At 44.4% G+C, this 24,311-nt stretch overlaps 1 protein-coding gene across 5 annotated transcripts in view; it reads left to right on the forward strand.

The window, feature by feature from the left end:
- The window catches only part of MDH1 (malate dehydrogenase 1), a 54,325-nt gene that overhangs the window by 17,080 nt on the left and 12,934 nt on the right, over positions 1-24,311 (forward strand). For all 5 annotated transcript variants that reach the window (XM_085887693.1, XM_085887694.1, XM_085887691.1 and 2 more), the window contains one exon: positions 22,269-22,445. In XM_085887693.1, the coding sequence (XP_085743819.1) occupies positions 22,269-22,445 (177 nt within the window). The remainder of the gene's footprint in view (positions 1-22,268; positions 22,446-24,311) is intronic.

Below are 24,311 nucleotides of genomic sequence, written 5' to 3' on the forward strand. Positions count from 1 at the left end.
TTTAATTTAAATTTTTGCCTTAAACTCCCATGACACTCACTGATGAACCTCAAAATTTTGACGAAGATCCATTTGGATGGACACACACACGCACAATACTTTGAGACCCAGTTGGTCTCTGGTCCATCTCCTGAAACAAACCCATGTGTGGAGATGGAAGCCAACAGCAATTTACATACTTTTATACCTGGAAAGGCTCTGATCTACCTTCTGAAACCCACATATGGATATGACGCACAGCCAAACATCAGTGTTTTAGCATAGATGTGCGTCTGTGTGAAAATCATAGAAGCAAAACAACATGGTTGGCCCAATCTCCACTAAATTTTCCTGATTGGCTGGTGGTGGGGGGGGGTATCCAGGGTCAGGTGCTTGGCACAATCCCCCCTCCTCCTCACTTGTGATTTTGTTTTATTAAAATGTTTTTGTTTTTTTTTGTCACTTGCACAGCTGGGCCAATCTCCAAGCTGGCTTAAAACAGGAAGTGCTATATAATATTATATAATATATATATATATATATATATATATATATATATATATATATATATATATATATATATATATATATATATATATATATATATATATATAGTATCCCTGTGTCATAAGAGGCGACCAGGGTTGCGTCAGGAAGGGCATCCGGCGTAAAACATGTGCCAAATCACTATGCGGATCATACGGATGATCCGCTGTGGCGACCCCTAACGGGAGCAGCCGAAAGAAGAAGAAGAAGATGTATATATATATATATATATATATATATATATATATATATATATATATATATATATATATATATATATATATTTTATGCCTTTGCTGAAGAAGTCGCTGGTGGCATTGTTTTTGGGTTGTACATATGTCCATCCTTGTTAATTTTGTTTTCTCTAACTGCTTATCCAATTGACATAAAATTTTCATGAGATGGGTGATACTCCGATAGAATGTTTCAATGATAACTAGAACTGCCACTTTATAACTGCTGGCAGTGATGACCGGGTACCCAGTCCGTCCGCCTTTGACACAACGTGAGACTTAAATCATAGTCGCAATTTTCGCATTGAAAGGATAAGCAGTGCCAGAGAAAACATTATTTAATAGTGATACAAACACAGGCCTGCTTCGAGAGGGCGCGGAACAGACGAGTTACGAACCGGGCAGCACAAAGCATTCAATTTCGTTCTTACTGGCTTCCAGATTCAAATAATTAAATAATTCTGGCTGCCAAACCGTGTCACCGATCAGGTTGAAATTTTAAACGTTTGTTTCGCATGTCGGCTAAATTACAAATGTGAAGTTTCGTATATATAGAAGCAGCGGTTCCAGAGTAAACATTAATTAATATTTATCCTTCAATACAAGATGGCGGCCGAACCATGTGACTTGTGATGTCATAATTTTCACCACATGTGCAAACACGATCGGAGACGATAAGTGCAAATTTTCGCTTCGCAAGGTTAAGCAGTTCCAGAGAAAACATTATTTAATATTTTTCTTAAAACCAACATGGCTGCCAAACTCTGGGCCCGATCCCGTTGAAATTTCAAACCCTCATTCCGCATGACTGTTCGACCATAAAGGTGATGTTTCACATTTATTGATGCAGTAGTTCCAGAGTAAACATTAATTAATATTTTTCCTTCAATCCACTATGGCTGCCAAACGTTGCGTCGTACCTCAAAAGGGGGTGAGAACTTTTTTATTCGTCATGGAGAGTCGGTCATAGTGGTGGAGTTTTGCCTGGATCTGTTCAGTCGTTTCAGAGAAAAAGACGTTTTAAGATATTATTTTTCAATCCAAGATGGCTGACGAACCATGTGACCTATGACATCACAAATTTATATTCTGCTTCAAACTGGGTATTGGAACAGATTTCTGAAGTTTCGTGTTAATCGGTAAAGGTGCGTTTTTCTATCCAAGATGGCCGCCAAACCATGTGACGTCATAATTTTTACCTTGCGTGCATAGACGATAATTGCAAATTTTCGATTCGTTCGGTTCAGCGGTTCCAGAGAAAACATTATTTAATATTTTTCTTAAATCCAAGATGGCGGCCAAACCGTGTGACTTATAAATTCGAAAAACTTATATTGCCTTCCTGTCCCGAATATAGTTCTGAAATCTCCCCTTCATTGGACCAGCGCTTCTGGAGAAGAAGATGTTTGAAGGTTTTAGGGTTTTTTCAAGATGGCCGCCAAACCATGTGACCGATCAAGAAGAAATTAACAAACTTGAGAAAGGACCTCATGGGGAATATATGTGTGAAGTTTCGTCTTAATCTGTCTTGCACTTCTGGAGAAGAAGATTTTTAAAATTTATTCATTTTCACTCCAAGATGGCTGCCGAACCTTGTGACCGAGGATATCATAAATTTAAATTCTGCTTTCCATCGTCGACCCGAACAAGTGTGTGAAGTTTCGTGTAAATCGGATAAGGTCTATTTTTCTATCCAAGATGGCCGCCAAACCATGTGACTTCTGAGGTAAAAAATATTTTACCATGTATGCAGACTTGAGGGACGAAGGCACTTGCAAATTTTCGCTTCGATGGCTTATGAAATTCCAGAGAAAACATTATTTAATATTTTTCTTAAATCCAACATGGCGGCCAAACCATGTGACCTATCACTTCAAAATTAACAAACTTGCATCGCATACATCTCACGAATATAGTTCTGAAATCTCGCCTTGATTGGACCAGCGCTTCTGGAGAAGAAGATGTTTGAAGGTTTTAGGGTTTTTTCAAGATGGCTGCCAAACCATGTGATGTATTAACAAACTTGAAAGAGGACATCAGGGGGAATGTACCTGTAAAGTTTCGCCTTAATCTGTCCAGCCCTTCTGGAGAAGAAGATTTTTTTTTTAAAAACAAGATGGCGGCCAAATTACGTCATCGATGACGTCAAAAATAACATTTTTGACGAATTTTGTTGTAGATGACGCTCAAAATTTTTCAGATTTTTTTCCTATATGGCGTTCTACTTGACGAATTTTCACCGGTATATCGCTTCACCTATGACGTCACGAAAAATCACACGTATTCCCCATAGTGAGCTTAGTAAAATGTATTAAACGAAAATTTTTTCCATTGCACGGTTTCCGAGATACAGATGTCCAAAGTTTATCGCTTTTTTCAAGATGGCGACCGCACCACGTGACCAATGACGTCATAATTATAACGTGATTGTGCTATCAAAAAAGATACAAACTATGGTGAAAATTTCCTGTCAATAGGACTTAGTGTCCCAGAGAAAATGATTTTTAAAGCGAAAAAGGGTGCAAAATGCCGGCGGAAAAATAATAATAAAAATAATAATAATGCGTAATAATAAACAGAAGAAAAACAATAGGGTACCCTGTACTCACAGGGTGCCCTAATTATGACGTAGGTCATGTGGTGTGGCACCTATGTTGGGGAAAAAAGGTAAAACTTTGGACCTCAATATCTGAAAATGCTCGATGGAAAAATTAATTTAAACTTGGCACATGTCGAGTACTCCCCATGGGAAAGTTTTATATTTTATTTTTTAATGTCCTTGGTGGCTTCGTTGTGACATAATTGCATATGATAAATGCTTTATCCAATGAGAATGCAAATTGAGGGTCATCCAGGGCTAAATTGTATGGGGGGGGGGAATTGATGTCATTAGTCATGTGGCTTGGCAGCCGTATTGTTTTTAACATGAAAAAATAATAAATAAACCTTCAAATATATTTCTGAAACTGCTGAACAGATCGAGGCAAAACTTTACAGGTATGATCGCCTCTTCATAAGGAACAAAAAGTACTCCACCTATCATGTCATCGGTCACATGTGTTGACAGCTCTGATTTACTCATTTTTTTGAAGAGTAAACGTTTTAAAAATAATCTTTTCTGGAACAGCTGACACAGAGGGGAAACAACCGACATGTTCCCCAAATCTTGGGGATACCATCGTGTTTACAAATAATTAGGTCATCGTCTGACAGCTGCATTAGATTGAATGAAAATCTTAAATTTTTTCTCGTGAATCGTCACAATTATGATCGAGTCTGGGGAGTTTTAATTTTCAACCAAATTGGATGCATGGTTTGGCAGCCAGAATTATTTAATATTGCTGTAAAATTCCCGCCTGTCGACGTGCGAACGACCGCGTCTAACCAATAGCGGTCGCTTCGCCCACCGAACGGACAATCCAGTCGTGACTTTATGGAACAACGCCAGAAACCAGTCACGGGTGGGTTTTTTTTAATCCCACCACGGCCCAATCCGTATTCTACCCGCGCGAAATAGGGTCAATCGCCGAATATCGATATACCTAAGTACCTGCGCGGATAACCGACTGAGGGACGGTACCTCGGCGAAGGCCTGCTTGGACACGAACCGCTTAAGCGGTCCGTTCTGTTCTGGGATAACCAAGCGGGTATTATCGCCAGACCTCGCCGGACCCGGTAACTTTACCGGCTATTTAAAAACCAACTATATTCCGAGTGCAAGATGGGGCAGTTCAATGAGGAATGGACGCAACTAACAGGTTTACATTCACACAAGGACATTTATTATAATAAAGCGCGTATGCAATTGAACAAGGCAAAACTCATATGCATCTATACAAGCAACAAAAGAACTACAACAGTCTACTTATTATGTACAGTCACTTGCACTTAACAGCAGTTCCTACTTATTCGACGGGCCCACGGACACACGTACGCACACACACACCCAAGAAATGGTGGCAGAGGCCTTTAATAACCAGCTCCAGCTCTGAGGACAGGTGAGCTGAAACTCAGAACCTATCTCGAACCTCTCCACCTCGTGTGGTCTTCAAGTTGTTCGGTCTTCAACTTCAAGGCCGAGCCGTGATCCCTCCCGAGCTGCAGCGAATCCTCCTGCGCTTCTCAACACGTGCTGGTGAGGCGAAGTGCCGATCCTTCCCCTCGATGCGTCGCTTCCCCGAGGAACCACCTCCCGCGCTTCTCAACACGTACTGGTGAGGAGATGCGCCGATCCTTCCCGTTGATGCGTCGCTTCCCCGAGGAACCACCTCCACGAAGAGGTCGATGAGTCTCACCAAGCCGGGAACCAAAATGGAAAACAAAGAGCTCCACGAACCAAGAAGAAAAAGCCACCACTCCCAGCTCGAGCCGAGCGACCGGCTTAACTTCCTTCCAAACAGGGCAGCTTGAAGCAAAAAGGTCTCCTGAGCCAAGCAGAAGCCGAAGCTCACAGAAACGTCAAAGCAAAGAGCCTCCAAACAGCCTCCTCCCGAACCAGGCCTCAGCCGAAGCTCACTGAGCCAGCCGAAGCAAAAAGCTTCCGCAGGCCTTGACCTGAACCCAAGCCAAATCGGACCCGAAGGTCTGCTCAACGACTACTCTCTGCCAAGGCAAAAAGCTTACTGCCCAGAACAAAAAGGATCTCGTCCTTATCCTTCTCCCGCCCTTCCCCCGATCCCGGCGTGACTCGTGCCCTCGTGCTCCACCCCCCCCCCCCGCTCAACCACAGGTGGGAGGGAGTTGTTGAGTCATGAGTCACGGGACGGCAGTATTCTTCCTCTTCGCAGAAGAGGGGGAGGGATGTCTCCATTGTTCGTTCCCTAACTATTAAATCGATCTGCAGCGCATCTAATCGTTTTCTGAGCATTTAAACAATGGAAGGTGAGCTATCTCGGGAACAAGCACTTATCGACATAGCTGACTAAAGGAACCTGTATGTTGTGTGCAATCGAGTTCCCAAATTCGTAACACTACCCCCTCCCCTTTTTTACAGACTCGTCCCGAGTCGTCAAATTTGTGTGACCAGCATGTGTAAGTTTTCCCCGAGTGCGTTCTCCCTTCGGATCCCTGAGTGCGAAATTTCTTTATACGTGCCCCAAAAATAATTAACCTAATGCGCTGCGTAACTTACTAAACAAACTCTCACTCATTCGGACAACTTCACTAAAATTGCCGGCGCTAAAACAAACATGCAGGTGGGGTTCCACGTATTCACAATTTCCACTCAACTTATCCATTACTTAACCATGGCCCAGGACTTGTGATCTGTGAAAGGGGAGAAGGTAAAAGTCATTACAAAGTCATTGGTGCAGGGGAGCGGATGGAGATGTTAGCAAAAACAAATGAGCATGATGGATGCACGGGCCGCCTGCAGGGCAGTCCTTGCAAAACTGGATGTTCTTGGCGCACATGGTGATGGATGGACACGGGCAAACGTAAACAAGGGCTCGCAGGCATGGGGTCATGGCAGAGGCAGGCAAACTAGGCATGGCGAGGCAAGTCCAGGCAGCTGCAGCACAACAGGCGGCAGGTGAAGCTGGCCAGCCTCTGGTGTTGTTCCATCAGGTCTGGAGGGAGTGCGATGGTGCCGGCCGCTCTGAAGGCGGGCTCGTACCTCGCCTACTGTTCCCCCCCCCCTCTCTATCGCCTTTGCCTATCTCTGTCCATACCCACTCCCTTAATTTGCCACAAAACACAACAAAATTTTGTCCCTCTTTATTTTTAGTATTTTTATTTCCCTATAATAATTGTCTCCCTAGCCCCTTTATCGTCATTGTCCGGCTCGCCTTTCATGTCCACCTCGCCTACTCCCAACCCCTACGTTACCTCTCTGGAGGGGAATAGGGAGAGACGAGCATCCTGTCTCGAGGCCCAACAAAGCCGCAGAATGGCCTCCCCAGAGTTCAGCGATCTACCAAGGTGGGTCCAGTGGCCTATGACGAGCGAAGGGATGGATTGTGCGAAGGGGAACATCTCCAAACTACCCTAACATTTATTACACCTGAAACTACCCCGGGGCTTTCCAAAAACGCCTCACACTTTTAAAACTATCGGTTCTAAAAACCATGATTCCCGTCGCCAGTGTTGGTGTCCATTATAAATTTGGGCTTTGCCCTCAAATTTTCATACGTGCCCTCGCACAATTTCCTGGCTGGGCAGCGTGGCTCAACTGGCATGAACTCCCCCTCTGCCAAACTCTAACCATGGCACCCCCAGGACCGCAGGCTGCCTCCGAGCCGTGCTGCTCCCTACAATGTGGGGGGTTGCCCTCTCTGGCATTGCCCCCTCCGATGCCCACGTGGCGTGTTGATGCCACGGGTCCCTTTCCGAGGGTCGCCCGTGCCCACTACACTGCCCCCGTGGCATTCTGGCGCTACGGGTCGCCCGTGCCCACTACACTATCCCGGCCCCTCTTGGACCCTTGGCCAACTCTGGCCGACTCGTCCGGTGTCTGGGGTGCCGACTAAACAAAACTCACCTTTCCACAGCCACGCTCCCAGTCGGTCCATGAACTCCTGCACCCCTCCAAATGGGTTTCGTGCCTTCTCTCGACACCAACAAAACGACCTCCTGTTAGTAAATTTGAATAACCCACGAGCTAACATTAATCTGACCCTGGGGTCACTTGGGTGGGAATCACTCCTCTCCCCCCCCAACCAGTCATTCACACCATGCATACCACATTCGCTCCACTCGCACACTTGGGCCCACTGTCCCACACTTTCCTCACACACTTTCTATTTCGCAACTCACACCAACACTCCACACTGCCATCCTTCTAACTAAATCCCCTTGCTACTCGTGCTCCCTCGTCATCCCTTAACTCAATGCACGTTCCTTTTACTCTGCGTAGCTAAGCTACGTCTCCACTACACATTTCCAATCTGTCCGTGTCTCCAAAAATTAAAAAAAATTCCAGTTTCCTAAATCTAAACTGAAATTCCTCTCGCTAATCCATTTCACGGGCTCCATGAAGCCTTGTCCCTGCCCCATGAAGCCGGTCGAACTATCGCTAACCCATCCTCCTAACTAGTAGTTCCTGTGCCCCCTGAGACAGGGGGGTCTTCCACCCCTTGCCTGGGGCTCGTGTCCACTCGAAGTGGTGAGGCTTGCTTTTCTCTTTATCTTATTTTTTTCTGTGCGCCCACTAGCGCGGCAACTCTCAACCTGCGCTCTTTTCCGTGACGTTATGGCAGCTGCTCGCGCTTCGCGAACCTCGTCCCTTCTTGGACGGTAACATCTGGCAGGGATTCCCTTCTGCCGGATTTCAACCATGCAGCCACGACGTCACCCTGCGTATTAAAAGCAAGCCGCGCATTTCGAGGGGTTCCCCACGTGAGCACATGAGCTCTGCTCATCGGAGCTTCACACACATGCCCGCCTGGAGAACCCATCCGGTCCAAATCCATTATCCAGCCTACCTTCTGTCCGTCCGTGGGATCGGCTAATCAACAGCGTGCGTTTACGGACCGGGCTTCACTCCCGCAGGCGCGCACGTGGCGGCTTTGTGCGTTGCACGGCACGGACCCCGCGCGCGCTGCCGTGCAAACCCGGAACGGTCCTCAAAACCACTACGGCTGCTACCCAGCCTTTGTTCCTCATCTGTCGCAGTTGTCGTCGCCATCCAACACTCGCACTCCTGCGTGCCACGACGCTCGCACACCTCACCATTACACTAGGACGTGCGGTTGCCAGCAATGCCAACCCTCCCGATTTCATCGGGAGGCTTCCGAAAATTCACCCAAACTCCCGCCCTTACGATCACTATCCTTATCCTCCCGAAATTTTGATATTTTTGCACTGTTCACTAATCAGAATGTACTAGTATGAGAATTGAATGAAAAGCATCGTCTGCTACGTATAGCATGTGGTAACTCCATAACGTTCGCTGCTACCAAATTGTACGTAAAAAAATGCAAATTCAAATGAGGAGCAGCGAAACATTGGGTCTGGATCTCGCTTAGGCGATCATGCACTGAGATTTAGTGCATGCGGTATGTGTGCAATACAGTGCATGCGGTATGTATGCACAGTGTATATGCATGCGATACGCTCACTGCATGCAGCTGGGCCCCGTACCAGCCCGGCGGTCGCGACCACCGTGCGGTGTTTAACAGCCGCTAGAGTTCTACGAGTCGCGCTGCAGCTGTGGAACATCGACTTCGAAGTTACCGATGCTTCAAGCCCTCGATGTTGATTACGAAATGGCAGAAAAGAAGCTTACGAAGACCAAGAAATGGTCTCAGAAGTACAAGACCGAATACAGTCTCCAATACCCGTGTATTCGAAAGTCTGAAAGAGGAATTCATCATGCGTATTGTACAGTATGCAGCGTTGATATTTCAGATGAGCACGGAGGTCGCGATGATATTCGGAAGCACGTTGGAAGCAAACGGCACACAGACATTGCAAAGGAGAGATCTTCGAGCACGAGTACCGGTACACTTCTGAATTATTTCACCAAACAAGGGACAAGCGAGGAAGAGGATGTTACCCGAGCGGAACTTCTCTTTAGTGGATTTATTGTGGAACATAACTTGCCCATATCAGTCTCAGATCATGCTGGACCTCTATTTCAAAAGATGTTTCCAGATTCAAAAGTTGCTTCAAAGTATGGATGTGCAAGAACAAAAACTTGCAAGATGTGCAAGATGTGCAAGAACAAAAAAAAAAAAAAAAAAAACAAGAACAAAAAGCAAGAAAAAAAAAAAAAAAAAAAGAACAAAAAAAAAAGAACAAGAACAAAGAAGAAAAAAAGAACACTGGTCAACAATTTTTTACTTTCTGAATGTTGTCTAGATTTCTACAAGTGAATTAGGGTATTCTGGCACTGCTGAATCAGGAAATGGCATCCGTTTCTCTCCGTCAGGTTTTTGTGCTAAGTTGATTTGAAAAAAATCAGATCTTGTGACAAAATCAATTACATTTTTGTGGCATTATCAGCTGATTTTTGTCAACACATATCATCCTAAACATGTTTTTAAGAAAAAAAAATGTTTTGCCAACAACATTTATTGATTACATGATAGAAACATCGATTACTGTCATCTGAATGGTGGGCATTGATAAAGGTAAGTACAAGTAAATTGCATGTTGCGTCACCACTGTTCAAACTTCAGGGCTTGAACTTCCGTTTCTTCGAACTCCTGGAATGTTCAGCGGCAGGGAGGTCTCTCTTCAGATTCCAACAGTAGTCAGCCATCATGACTGCGTCCCAGCGACCCTGATACCTGGTCTCCATCTCCTTCATGTCCTGATGGAATCTCTCCCCCTGCTCGTCACTCATTGAACCCAGGTTCTCAGGAAACCGGTTCATATGTGAAAATAGGTAGTGCATCTTGATGCTCATGTTGCAGTCCAGGTTTCTGAAAGCAGTCAGCATGTTGTTGACAAGTTCTGCGTAGTTTCTGGCCTTATTGTTGCCAAGAACGTTCTTCACTACCAAAACAAATGTATTCCACGCTTCCAGTTCCACTTCGTTCATTGAGTTTTTGAACTCTGGATCTCTGATGAGCTGACGGATCTGAGAACCATCAAAGATGCCAGCTTTCAACTTCTCCATGGTCAATCCTGGAAAAGCCTGGCACAAGTAAGTGAAGCAGTCACCATCTTTGTCCAGAGCCTTGGTGAACTGCTTGATTAAGCCGAGCTTGATGTGCAGCGGTGGGAAGAGTATTCTGTCTCTGTCCACCAGAGGGTCGTTGATGACGTTTCTTTCTTTGCATGGCACCAATTCCTCCCGCACAGGCCAGTCCTTCTTCGTGTAATGCTGAGCACGGTCCCTACGATCCCACATGCACAGAAAACATGGGTACTTGGTGAAGCCAGACTGTTGTCCCAACAAAAAGTTCACCATCTTCAGGTCAACACAAATAAACCACTTATGCTGATCATAACCAATTTTCTCCAGCACGTACTTCACCGCTTCATACTTCTCCTTCAGTGTAGTCGAGTGAGCAATGGGTACAGAGGCAAACTGGTTGCCGTTGTGTAGCAGAACACATTTCAGTGATCGCTTGCTGCTGTCAATGAACAGTCTCCAATCTTTGGGTTCGTACTGTGGCACTCCAAGCTTGAGCAGAAGCGCATGTCATAAATTGGCGCATGTAGGTATTGTACATTCTTCAGAGTTCGTTATTTCAAGAAATACAACTTTTTTGTATCACATTATTACAAAATCTGCCCCATTAACTTTAGTTTTGATCCACGAACTTTATGCTTTGCCTCACCAATTTTTGGAAGATTTTGAGGTTTTATGACTTCAAACTGATCCCTTTTCGACATAATCACCGAGAACTATCGTACCTGAATACTTCTTGTCATTAAAATAATTATTTCCAATCAAAACAATTATTTGACATGACATTTTACGCCCACCAACTTCTTCTAAAATGCTCCACACATGTGTACATGTGAACAAAAATGTAAAAAACGACATGTGGCCATATCTCAAAAACTTGACCTGATTGAACAAAACTAATGTGAGTTTTGGATTCAGCGTATCAGATTCGTCCTAAATCAGCTTAAAAAATGCAGACAACAAATTTGTTGTTGACCAGTGTAATTGGTGAGTTGTCAAATGTTACTGCTTCATCTATTGCCGATATTGCTAGACTAGCTCCATTTAGCCTAGCTACAGACGGTAGCAATGACAGTGGTGAGGCCCAGCTATATCCTGTCCTGATTTCGTACTATGACAACAGTGCTGGGATTGTGAAGCAAGGTTTGCTAAGTTTGCCTGCGTGCAAACAAGATTCCACTGGAGAAAACATTTTCAAACTGCTTGATCATGAGTTCAGTGACAGGAAAATTCCGTGGGGAAATTGTGTTTCCTTTTGTGCTGATAATGCCTCTGTCATGGTGGGCAAGCACAAAGGAGTCGCTGCTTATATCCACAAACAAAATCCAGAGTGCTACATCATGGGATGCCCTTGCCATATGATGCACAATACGGCCAAGAAGGCGGCTCAGGCCTTACCCATTGAATTAGATGACTTTCTCATCGATATTTACTACTACTTGGACAAAAGTAGTAAACGCGTCAAAGGAGTGAAAGCACTGCAAGAACTCTGTGATGCCCCGACACACAAGATTCTGAAGCATGTCGCAACAAGGTGGCTGTCCCTTGGTCAGTGCCTAGACAGGCTGATTGAACAGTGGGAGCCACTTCGCCTCTTCTTCAAAGAAGAAGTCCGAAGAAAAATGCAACCAACTGTAGCCAAGACTCTAACAACGAGCAAGAAGGACGGCACTGTATCTACTGCCAGTACTGGCACTGCAGGATCAAGCACTGGTGGAGCAGCATTCACCACTACCACTGCAGTATCTGCTGCGAAGAAGACAGCAGGGACAGCACCAAAACCAATGCTGAGAGCAGGTAGCATCACCGGCCCTTCATCACGTTCATCTACAAAGCAGATCCCTTCAGAGTCGAGAAAGACTGTGATAGTCCCATCTACAGGCAAAGAAGGACCCAAGTTAAGTTCTGCTTTTGCCAAATCACTTGATAGAAGCTCAGCAAAACCTTCGAATCGGAGGTCTTTTTCCTTGGCTGCACCTACCTCAAGCTCTCTCCTCAAACGTAAAATTGGATCTGGTACTACGAGTCTGACCTCTTCTGCTGGCAGTAAACGCAAGTGTGATCGCCCTGCGGCTAAGTGTACTACGAGTTCTACAACTAAAGCGCATCTTCCTCAAACACTGTGCAGGAATCTAGAGAAAAACGTGTCAACAGGATGTTCTTGTCTCCACAAACAAAACTCTATTGTTTCTTCCTTCGATATGCTAACAAGCTTTTTGAGAAGGGGAATCTTCTGCTCCAAAGAGACGAACCCTGTATTCATCTCCTGATCTTGGTCTTCTGGTCTTCTGAATTGAATGGTCTTCTGAAAGATATCTTCGTACGGTTTTTGAAACCATCGGTGTCATCGGTTGCTCTGGTAAATGTACCCTTCTCTGACAGAAATCATCAGAAGAATGATGAGGACCTCATGATTGGGAACGATGCCAAACTGTATATAAGGGAACAAAGGAGTCTCAAGAAATCCACCTTCACTCTGAGTGAGTCAGACATCCAAGGTTTCTTCAGTGCAGTTCGCTCATATTATGTGAAAGCCTGCAATTACATCTTCAAAACCTGGCCGCTAGATGATGAATTAGCCAAGCATGCTCAGGTGCTGGATGTTAAGCTACACCAAGAAGTGGGGTTTGACTGTGTGGAGTTTTTCATCAAGAAATTCCCCTGTCTGTTCAGTGGCGGTGATAGTGACATAGACAGTCTTGAGAGTGAATTCGCTCACTACCAGGCAGACGCCTCCATAGCTACAATTGCTACTGAGACAGTGAGAGTGGATGAGCAGTTGCATCGGATTTCACAGCTCACAGATCCCTGCACTGGTGCCAAGAAGTATCCCAATTTGAGCAAAGTGATGAAGGGAATCTTGGTCATTCCTCATTCGAACGCATCATGTGAGCGGACACTCAGTCTTGTACGGAAGAATCATACTGAATTTCGTCCCAATTTGAGTGTCAAAACCCTGGAAGCTCTCTTAATTGAAAAACTACCTCGTAGCACCCCTTGCTACCAGAGAGAATACAGCAAAGACATAATCAGAAGGGCTAAAAGAGCCACACAGCTGTCACTCAGCAAAGCTGCCATGGAAAAAGCAAGCAGCAGTAGTACCAGCCAGTAAGGTAAGAAAAATATTGCTGCTTTTGTGCTTTTTGTTAATCTTTCATTGTCCCTTAACTTACTAATATTAACATACATGTAACATTAAAAAGTGCACAATTTTCCCCTTTTTTTGTTCAAAAAGTGGGAATTCTTAACATGTTAAATGCTCCAAAATAGGGCTCAGAGGGCACTAGAGAGCGTCTAGAACCCCAGAGCTTCCAGGGCCCTAAGGCGGGCCATGGACCCCGGCGCAAGGGTCAAGCGCTCCGCGCTCGAGATGTGCGCTTCGCGCACATAATTTGGTGTCGGTTGAAAATCCTCCCTAATTCTGATTTCCAAAAGTTGGCATCTCTGGGTTGCGGTCTCCTGCATGCGAACCGCCATCTCCCTCTCATACCGCCAACTCACACACACGGTCTCTCTCACACATCGCCTTTCACTCACACACACCATACTACTCACACAATGCGTGCTTTCCAGCACGCATTTCGCCACACTCTTAACCACACACACCGGGACGAGCATGCTGGTGACTTGCGCTACCTCAAGTGCTCCCGGGATCTCCATACCCCCCCTCCAAGGTCCGTGTGCACCCATTCACAGCACTCGCCCCCTCGAACTCGCAAAGCTCGACCGGACTCACCTGGTCGCGATCCGCCTCAAGGGGGCACAGTCCCTCCTCTCATTCCTGAAGGAGGCCATCCTGCTGCTTGCATTGGGTCCCAACACATTCCTCAAGCTCAACCCCATTGTCCCTCACTACCTCCATGTGTGTGTGTTCATCCTTTGTGTCGTCCACTTCACCCCCTCTCTCCTCTATCTCCCGTGTCTCTCTCGTCACCACTACCTCCTTTATTATTTCCTTTTCTTCCTCACTCCATTTTCCTTCCCATTTGAGTCGTTCTTCTCTGAGCCTCTTTCGTTGTTCATTTTCTTTCCAGAGCTTTTCCATCTCCGTGGACTCAATTTTGCTGTTTCCTTGAGTTGGTTAATTTCGAACTCGTATTGTTTTTGTTTTCTACCCCACCGTCTCATGTTCTTCATTCTCCAATCTCATCGTTTTTCATTTTGTTGATCTCCCTTTCCTGTTTCATTCGTTCTTCTGTCTGTTTCTTATTACACTGTCTCTCTTGTTCCTCCTTCTCCAATCTCATGGTTTCCCTCAATTGGTTAATCTCCCTTTCCTGTTTCATTCCTTGTTCTGTCACGATCTCCTCGTACTCCAACCTTGCTTTTTCTTTCAATTGGTCAACCTCAAATTCATACTTTTTGTTTTTTATTCCACTGTCTCTCTTGTTCCTCATTTTGCAATCTCGTTATTTCCTTCTCCTGTCTTATTCGTTCTTCTTTCATTCTTCTTTCTTGCATCTCCTTCTTTAATCTGGCCTTGGCTTCCAGCTGTTCGATCTGCACAGTGTGGTTCCTTAACTTCATTCTCTGCTGTCGTTCTTTCTTCCCTCAACATCCTCAGCTCGTTTTGTAATTCCCTCTCTCTGCTTTGGTGTTGCTGTAGTTCTGAAGCTTTTCTTTCTTATTCCTCTCTCACCTCCTCACACTGCAACCTTGCTTTGGCTTCTTACTGTTCGATCTGCACAGTGTGCTTCCTTAGCGTTTCATTCTCTGTTCTTGTTCTTTCCTCTTGACACCCTCAGTTCGTTTTGTAATTCTCTCTCTCTGTTTTGGTGTTTCAGTAACTCAGAAGCTTTCTTTTCTAATTCCGTCCTCATCTCCACACCTTTCACATTCTTTCTTCCTCATTTCATCCATTCCCTCACCGAATTCCTTGCTAATTTTGAACCAATTCTTTCCTCTTTTTACCTCCTGTTCCAGGCTTTCACTTTTCCGATTGCCTATTCTTACCTCTTCCTTCAGTAGTTTCAATTCCACATCGTGTTTCCGTTTTTCCTTTTCCAGCTTCGTTTTCCATTCTTCTTCTAATTTCTTTCTATCCTGGAAGTTACTAATTTGCTCCTCTTTTCTTTTCTTCAGTTCGCTCTCCGCACTTCTTTTGCATGCTTGCTCTCTTATCTCCTTTCATTCGTTCTCTCACCGTTTTCTTTTAGTTTTTCCCAGATATTTCTCTGTTTTGTGCCCAAAGCCCGCCAATGTCCGTCAGCCTCGCCTGCCATGATCATGTGGTTTCAATCGTTGGTTGGGAGCCCTGCCTCGTATCGTGCCGTTCCCTGTGCTAATTATAGCAGCCCGCTCCGTGCTGCGCTGAGATGCGGCAGCGCTGCTATTTTGCCGGCAAAGTTCGTGCTCAGTATTGGGTGAGCGGCCCCACTGATTACCATTAGTGGTGGGGTGATAATAATAAGAACCGTCCGGGGCCATGGATCCTACATTCAAACATTCTTAATACACCCTGCACCCGTTCACTTTGAACCGCCATCTTGTTTCTCAGAAATAATTTAAAGCTCTTATTTTGGTGGGAATTGAGGGTCGCTTTACACACCCCTGATTCGATTCCCGTTAATTTAGTTGGAGGCAGGAGGATCTGTACCCCACGTCCTGACACCAGTGTTGTAGAATTCCCGCCTGTCGGCGTGCAAACTGTGGTGTCCGCGGTGCAGCGGAACATGGAGGGCGAGAGCGTAGCAGTAACTTCTCTTTATTGCGCGTCCGAATGTACATCACTGCCACCCCTAGCGGGCGAGTCATGATATACGAAAACCCAATCACGTGATACAGCACACAAACGACCGTGTCTAACCAATAGCGGTCGCTTCGCCCACCAAACAGACAATCCAGTCGTGACTTTCTGGAACAACGCCAGAAACCAGTCACAGATGGGTTTTCTAATCCCACCACGGCCCAGTCCGTATTCTACCCGGGCGAAATAGGGTCAATCGCCAAATATCGATATACCCAAGTACCCGCGCGGTTAACCTACCGAGGGACCGTACCTCAGCGAAGCCCTGCTTGGACACGAACCGCTTAAGCGGTCCGTTACGTTCTGGGATAACCGAGCGGGTATTTTCGCCGGACCCGGTCACTTTACCGGCTATTTAAAAACCAACTATATTCTGAGTGCAAGATGGGGCAGTTCAATGAGGGAATGGACGCAATGAACAGGTTTACATTCACACAAGGATATTTATTATAATAAAGCATGTATGCAATTAAACAAGGCAAAACAGGTATGCACATATACAAGCAACAAAAGAACTACAACCGTCTACTTATTATGTACAGTCACTTGCACTTAACAGCAGTTCCTACTTATTAGATGGGCCCACGGACACACGTACGCACACACACACCCAAGAAATGGTGGCAGAGGCCTTTAATAACCAGCTCCAGCTCTGAGGACAGGTGAGCTGAAACTCAGAACCTATCTCGAACCTCTCCACCTCGTGTGGTCTTCAAGTTGTTCGGACCCAGGCTCCAGCGAGAGCGAGCTGGATCCAATCGCCGAGCCGCGATCCCTCCCGAGCTCCAACGAATCCTCCTGCGCTTCTCAACACGTGCTGGTGAGTCGAGACACCGATCCTTCCCGTCGATGCGTCGCTTCCCCGAGGAACCACCTCCACGAAGAGGTCGATGAGTCGCACCAAGCCGGGAACCAAAATTGAGAACAAAGAGCTCCATGAACCAAGAAGAAGAAGCCACCACTCGCAGCTCGAGCCGAGTGACCGGCTTAACTTCCTTCCAAACAGGGCAGCTTGAAGCAAAAAGCTCTCCCGAGCCAAGCAGAAGCCGAAGCTCACGGAACCGTCAAAGCAAAGAGCCTCCAAACAGCCTCCTCCCGAACCAGGCCTCAGCCAAAGCTCACTGAGCCAGCCGAAGCAAAAAAGCTTGCGCAGGCCTCGACCCTAACCCAAGCCAAACAGGACCCGAAGGTTTGCTCAACGACCACTCTGCCGAGGCAAAAAGCTTACTGCCCAGAACAAAGAAAGGATCTCGTCCTTATCCTTATCCCGGCGTGACTCGTGCCCTCGTGCTCCACCCCCCCCTCGCTCAACCACGGGTGGGAGGGAGTTGTTGAGTCATGGGACGGCAATATTCTTCCTCTTCGCAGAAGAGGGGGAGGGATGTCTCCATTGTTCGTTCCCTAACTATTAAATCGATCTGCAGTGCATCTAATCGTTTTCTGAACACTTAAACAATGGAAGGTGAGCTATCTCGGGAACAAGCACTTGTCGACATTGCTGACTGAAGGAACCTGTATGTTGTGTGCAATCGAATTCCCAAATTCGTAACAATATTTTGTATCTGGGTTCAGGGATTTAAATCAAACTTGGTTCAAGTGTGTGTAATGATGTGGGCGAAGGCATATCTGGCGACGTTGAAGAGTGCACTTCTGTGTTTTTCATTTATTTATTTATTTATTTATTTATTTTTGTCCAATAAAGCATACCTGAAGCTCTCAAATAATTACTTTGTTGCACAGCTCAGCTTCTTTCTTCAGTCATTTCCAGTGGGTATTTACTAGTTTTAAATATATATTTTGATTTCCAAACTAGTATGGCTGCTGCAAGTATTCCTTCTGGGATTTTAATTTTTATTAACCTCCGCTATCAAAGATGGACGGAGGTTACTGTTTTTACCCCTGTTTGTTTGTTTGTGAACAGTATTGCGGAAAAACTCCTTGACTGATTTCGACGAAACTTGGTGGGGGATTAGGTATGGTCCAAGGATCATGCCATTAGATTTTGGACTCTGTCCAAAGTCCAATATGGCCGCTATGGTGGCCATTTTGAAAAAAATATTTGAATTTTTGTTTTTGCATTTCTACATGTTATAAGTGATTTCCAACAAAAAAAACATGCCAAAATTATAATTGCGGCTGATTTTGGAACTTCAGGTGGATATACCCACGTAAAATCAATTTGTCTCAAGGAATCTAGTTATGACTCATGAATTGAGGATGTAAAAGGGAAAGTTGCAAACTATAACTCTGAGCACTGTTTACGTCAAATTGATTGAATAGGATATCAGGTTCACTTGAGTGACCCAGCAGTATTGGTGGCGGAGGTTTTGCACTCTACCGAGTGCTCCCCCTCTAGTTATGATTGTTACTACCTCCACTAAGAAAGGAAGCTGGATGGATGTTGTGCTTTCACCCCTGTCTGTCCCTCTGTGAGTAGGATATCTTAAGTTGTAGATGGATTTGGACAAAATTTGGTGGACAGTTTGGGTGTGTGACAAGGACAAATTGATTCGATTTTGGTGAATATCTGAACACAAGAATAAAATAAGTGATTCTTCACTTTTGAGAGATGGGGTGGGCGAAAACAATATGTAGCATAATATTTCAAAAATAGACCAGTTGGTTCGGTGACCAGAACAAGCCAATTAGATTTTGTTTCATATCCGGCCTGTCAGTGGAATACAAAACAAACTGCAACTTGGTGAAGGTATGCGCTCTACAGAGTCATTCTCAATCCAGATCCAATGATCCATTGACGATCCACCCAACAACCATCTCTTTCTATGACAAAAGGTGAATGCCAGAAATGTCAGCTTCTCCTTGCTTCCTGTGGCAGTTAACATATCTTCATGAAGAATTATTTTTAATTTTTTTCATCCATTGTAAAAATAGCCGTGATGTGAAGGGCCACAAAAGCAACCAATTCCAAACTATTTCTGCACAGCTTCCAAAACTTTTAAAGGATTGTTGGGATCGAATACATGGGTCTCCAACTTGAGAGGAAATGGAACGAATGAACCCAGAAAATCCCAATTGATGGTATCGGCGATAACTAAATTTGTAGTGAAGCAGCAGTCTTGAAACAAACCAGTTGATGCTCTCCAGAAAAACGAGATACCGGCATTTTTTATTTTTCTTCGTTGTGCACTTCATTGTTTTAAGTATCTTATTTTCAGTTGTAACTAAAATGCATTGGTTTGGCAAAACCCAGGAAATACAAAGCGAGAACGAAAATCTTCATCACAACATCGCCAGCTCTACATCTGCCCACATTACATTGTTATACATACTTGTATTAACTTTGATTTGAATCCCTGAACCCAGATTTAAAATATTAAATAATTCTGGTGGCCAGACTATGCGTCCAATGAGGTTGAATTTTAAACATGTATTCCACATGTCCAGTCAATCATAACTGGTGTTTGACCGCTTGTGATGAAGGGGTTCAAGAGAAATTTTTTTAAAATTTATTTATTTTATTTTACATTTTGTTTTATCTAACATGGCTGCCAGACCATGTGATGTATTCACTATTTGTGAACACCCTGGTATCTCCAAAGCTTTGAAAACATGAAAGTGAAGTTTCCCTTTGATCTGGAGAAGAAGAATTCAAAATGTTTGTTCTTCAAAAAAATCATAGCTGCCAAACCATGTGCCGTATGACATCGTAGGTGCAACGTCACCACCTTTTGTTCCTCATGGGTAGGCGATCATACGTGTAAAGTTTCACCTCTATCTGTTCAGCTGTTACAGAGAAGAATATTTTTGAAGGTTTTATGTTAAAAACCATCTGGCTGCTGAACGATGGTCATAACAAAAAAAAAAAAAAATTCTTGCAAATTACAATTTAGCTCGATGACCCTCAAAATTTTTCATCCTAATCGGATAAAGTGTTTGACATGTGCAATTATGACTTTATAATGAAGCTACATATGACATAAAAAAAAAAAATTGCTCATTTCCCATGGGGAGTACTTCATGTGTGCCAAGTTTCAATTTCTTCCATGGAGCGGTTTCAGAGATAGAGGTCCAAAGTTTTCCTTTCTTCCTCCCCCCCCCCAAATGCCTGCCACACCATGTGACCTATGATGTCATCGGTGTCACAAAAACATTCTCCATAAGTCGTCGCATCTGTGGCAGAAATGTCAATTTCTGTCAAAGAAAAAATAAATGTGCTGCTTCAAAACCCCACTTCAGTCGGACACCTGACCCAAGACGTCCTCTTTTATGAAATCAAATTCAGAATGGGTCGCCGATCATACCATTGGAGTTTTGTGTTATTTATTTTTTTTGTATACACTGTCGAGGCTCGAATGAGAGCTTGCACACAACGCATAACCAAGGGAGGGGGGCAGGAGAGGAAAGACAAAGCGGTGGGGAACAGACTAAATCTGTGGAAGGGAGAGGGATGGGAATATGGGGTATACAAGATGGACACCACAGGGACTTTCAGGACCTTACATGGTGGGGAATTTGAAGGAGGTGGGTTTGGGGTGGATTAACGGGAGTAGAAAAGATTGTGGTTTTGGATGGGGGAAGAGACTGTCATTTCAGAGAGACAGTGAGTTACAGTTGATCGAATAAGGCTTTTTGTCCAACATAGCTGTGAGACAATGTGATCGAAGTTGAAATTTTAAACTAATATTCCCCATGCTGAGTCAATCAAACTTTTTAGATTTATATATTATTTCTCTGAAACTGCTTTGCCTTTCGATGCGAGATTTTGTCGTGATGAACCACTGCTGTTGCTGCAAATATTTTATATAACAATGACCTCATCAGTCAAATGTGGCAGCCACGTTGCTTTTAAAGAAATAATATTTCATGATGATTTCTTTGAAACCGTTTAACCTCCTGTTCATTGCGTGGTCTGCAAGCCACTGGTGGCCTCAAGTGTGGCCCCTGACATGTGGCCAATCATACACAATGTGAAAACACCCCATCATAATTAACCATAAATGCCATCAAATTGACCCAATGTGAAGTGCAAAAGTAACCTCAGTAGATGGCAGTATGCAAGCAATTATGCTTGCAGCCCAGTCACTACAACGACAAAAAAGAAAGGCTGGATGTGGGGCCTAATAGCAGCCAATTTTGGAGTCCTCCAACTGGTGTGGTGGCTCGTACTGATGTCTTATCGGCACATTATGTCCCATTTTGACCGGGATACCACTTCACTTATTCTGCAGTCAAATCACACTTATTCCCTATGCAAAGTCGTTGCGAGATGCCAAGTTCTAATTTTTAAAACATTTTTGTTTTATTTTTTATTTTTTGTTTCCATGGTGTGGTTTTGGAGATGAAGGTGCAGTTTTTTTTTTAATTTTAATTTTTATTACTCGTGAAATCTGACTTCAGTCATCTGTTTGTGTGTTTGTATGTAGGCACGATAACTCGAACGGAAGAAGCAACCAATGTCAAATTACACCACGTGATTCAGGAGGGTGATGGCTAGTGCTGATTAGATTTTGGTCAAAGGTGAAGGTCACAGTGAGGTCAAACATTCGATTTTTGATGGTTTGGTACAGAATCATCGTAGAAACTTCTGGTTTGCGTTGCTAGCTTCTCTCGAGACAGCTTTTATTAGACAAGGTCAGAGGTCAAGTTGACGATTTCGTAAGTACCAGTCTATGACTGCTTGTTTATTTATTTTTAATTTTCCCTTCCCCTGCGGTTTTTTCCCACATAGCTGCCACCCCACGTGGCCTATGACATTATTATTAAAAAAATTCTGTATGATTAGTCACCTATGGTCAATTTCTTGTCGATTGGATCAGCAGTTGCAAAGAAAACAATTTGTATGGATGGACAACAGGAAAACATGTCACCGGAGACATAAAAATTAAATTCTTGAGGCAAAAAGGAAAACATTCCAGGCAAATCCCTGCTCAAGTCCACGACTTTGCAAGCCATTGCATTTCCTGAAACTTGAGATTAAATGGCTGCCATGACCAGCGATTCATTCTTCCACTTTTTCGGACTATTGTTGGTAAAAAAAAACAAAAAAAACGCTTGCGCTCATTGCGTCGTGATAAGCCGGCAGTGACCAACAGGTTTTAACTTTTAAAATGTTATAACAAATTGATTACTGTTCAATTAAAGCATTATTTTTTTTTTGTGTACAAGAATTTTTTTAGATAAATAGTCAATCCTGTGACATTTGATGTTTGTTTCCCACTGGCAGATTGCTGTACGGCTTGGGTTGTCCTGCAAAGCAGTGAAGAATGTGACAATTTGGGGAAACCACTCATCTACCCAGTATCCTGATGCTACACATGCTGGCGTTTGCAACAGTGATGGCAATGTGACTGTGTACGAAGCTGTGAAGGATGACGAGTGGTTGAAAGGTGGATTTGTTAAGGTAATGTTCTGTGATGTTGATTTTAATTGCAGTCAAGCTAAGATTCATCATGATCATCCCAAAGTATTTGCTGAGCAGTGGTGTTGTTGAAGCAGTGTCTTGACAAAGGTTGTGCTTTGTGGTTTGCTGTTGCCCTTACCAGGAGTTGGTGCAGAAATTTGTAATTTGTTCAGGGCTCTAGTGATCACTCGCATACTCCGAAAAGGCACTATAGCATCTTTAACATCCACCGATGACCAATGCTGGTGGAATGCTCTTCCGACATCGTCCTTCAGATCGTGCACACGCTGATGCATAGCCCTGTATGTGAAACACCAGGGTGACAGTTTATCTTCGAGGCGATCATAAACCAAACTTAGCTCGATGGCAAGTGCTTATACCTGACTTACTAACATTATTACATTTAGGGCTGGCCTGAAGTGTAGTCACACTTGTCAAAAAGTATTATTTAGCCACATCATTTCTGCTGAAGAAAACGTTTCTAACTGGAACAGCACTCGAGATCTCTTGGTAGGTATGCTTTGTATCCCACTGATGGGCCAGATTTGCATCTGGACGTCAACCAAATCGATTCGTCCTTGTCACACTCAACCTGCCCACTGCAATATCCATGCAAGCTTAGTAATAGCTGTATGCAGTACTCTTCGTGTATTTTATTCAGCAATCCTTGTTTTGATTGTTTGGAGAAGATGTTTTGTTGAAGTTCATGTCTCATGATTGAGCAAACGAGTGTTGTACATTTCGTTCTTGAGGGTAAAGTAAAAGGTCACATTGGCATCCTGTTCCAGGAACTGTTCCACTTTATTTAAATTTATGCTGCATCAGTGTTGTGGTTTGTGATGCCAGCTCTAATAATGTAGTTTACTTTGCATAGGGTGATAATTAATCGATTAAGGGTTGGGATTAGGTGACCTTATTATCCCATCGGGCTGTGGAATGGGAATGGAGTGAGATGCACAGAGCTTGGACTTGAATGAAAGAGGGAATTGTCTTGAAAATGCTTTCGATAAGGTAAGGCTGTGGCAACACCAAGAATGGAGTATCGTCAGTTGTGCATTTCCAAAATATCTTTCAAATAATGTTAGCGAGTCAACTTTCCTTTGTTTGGAAAGCAACAGGTCATGCACCCTTGCGTCTTCATATTTTGAGGCCATTGTGTTGAAGTCCTTTGACTCCAGTGGTCATCTTGGAAAATAGTGTCCCAATCTGTAGCAGTGGGTGATATTGTTGTCGAGAGTCTCCAACGGAGAGTCAGCTCCACCGAACACCCGGAATTTCGGTCGTACCTTTCAGATAAATCAAAGGTCACGGGTCCCTTATTGGACCGAAGATCGCCAATAGGTCGACCACGTGGGATAGGGTCAATTTCAATATACCTACGTCGTACAAACTACTGGGGAAATTCACCCTCGGCAGGATCTGCGCGATCCGGGCCGTTACTGAGGCGTACCCCGAGTGGAGAGTACCAGAATCCTGCCTGGCCGATTGCATGACTCTGGCAACAATGAGGCCTCCTAATTCCCGTTCGCAGCGCGGCAAACCAAGGATAGAAAGGACAAGGACTAGCTGGTACATTCAACAAAAGGGGAATTTATTTAAAACAATAATTGGGGAATGAGGGGAGCACTTAAGGGCAGAGTTATCTGAATATAGCAAGGCAAATAATGTACAAGGAACACAGGCACTAAACAGTTTCTACTTATCAGATGGGGCCACAGACACAGACACAGACGCGCGCACACACACATACCCAGAAATGGACCCTGTCGGGTCTTTATTGAAGGCTTCCAGCTCGAAAGGTGAGCTGGAGACCAGAGCCAGCTTGGACCTGTCCGCCTTGTGCGGTCTTTGACGTTCTGGCTCGGC

This window comes from Eptatretus burgeri, chromosome 7 (assembly GCF_056783735.1).
Source record: "Eptatretus burgeri isolate ZD-2024b chromosome 7, Ebu_testis_v1, whole genome shotgun sequence".
NCBI lineage: Eukaryota > Metazoa > Chordata > Myxini > Myxiniformes > Myxinidae > Eptatretus > Eptatretus burgeri.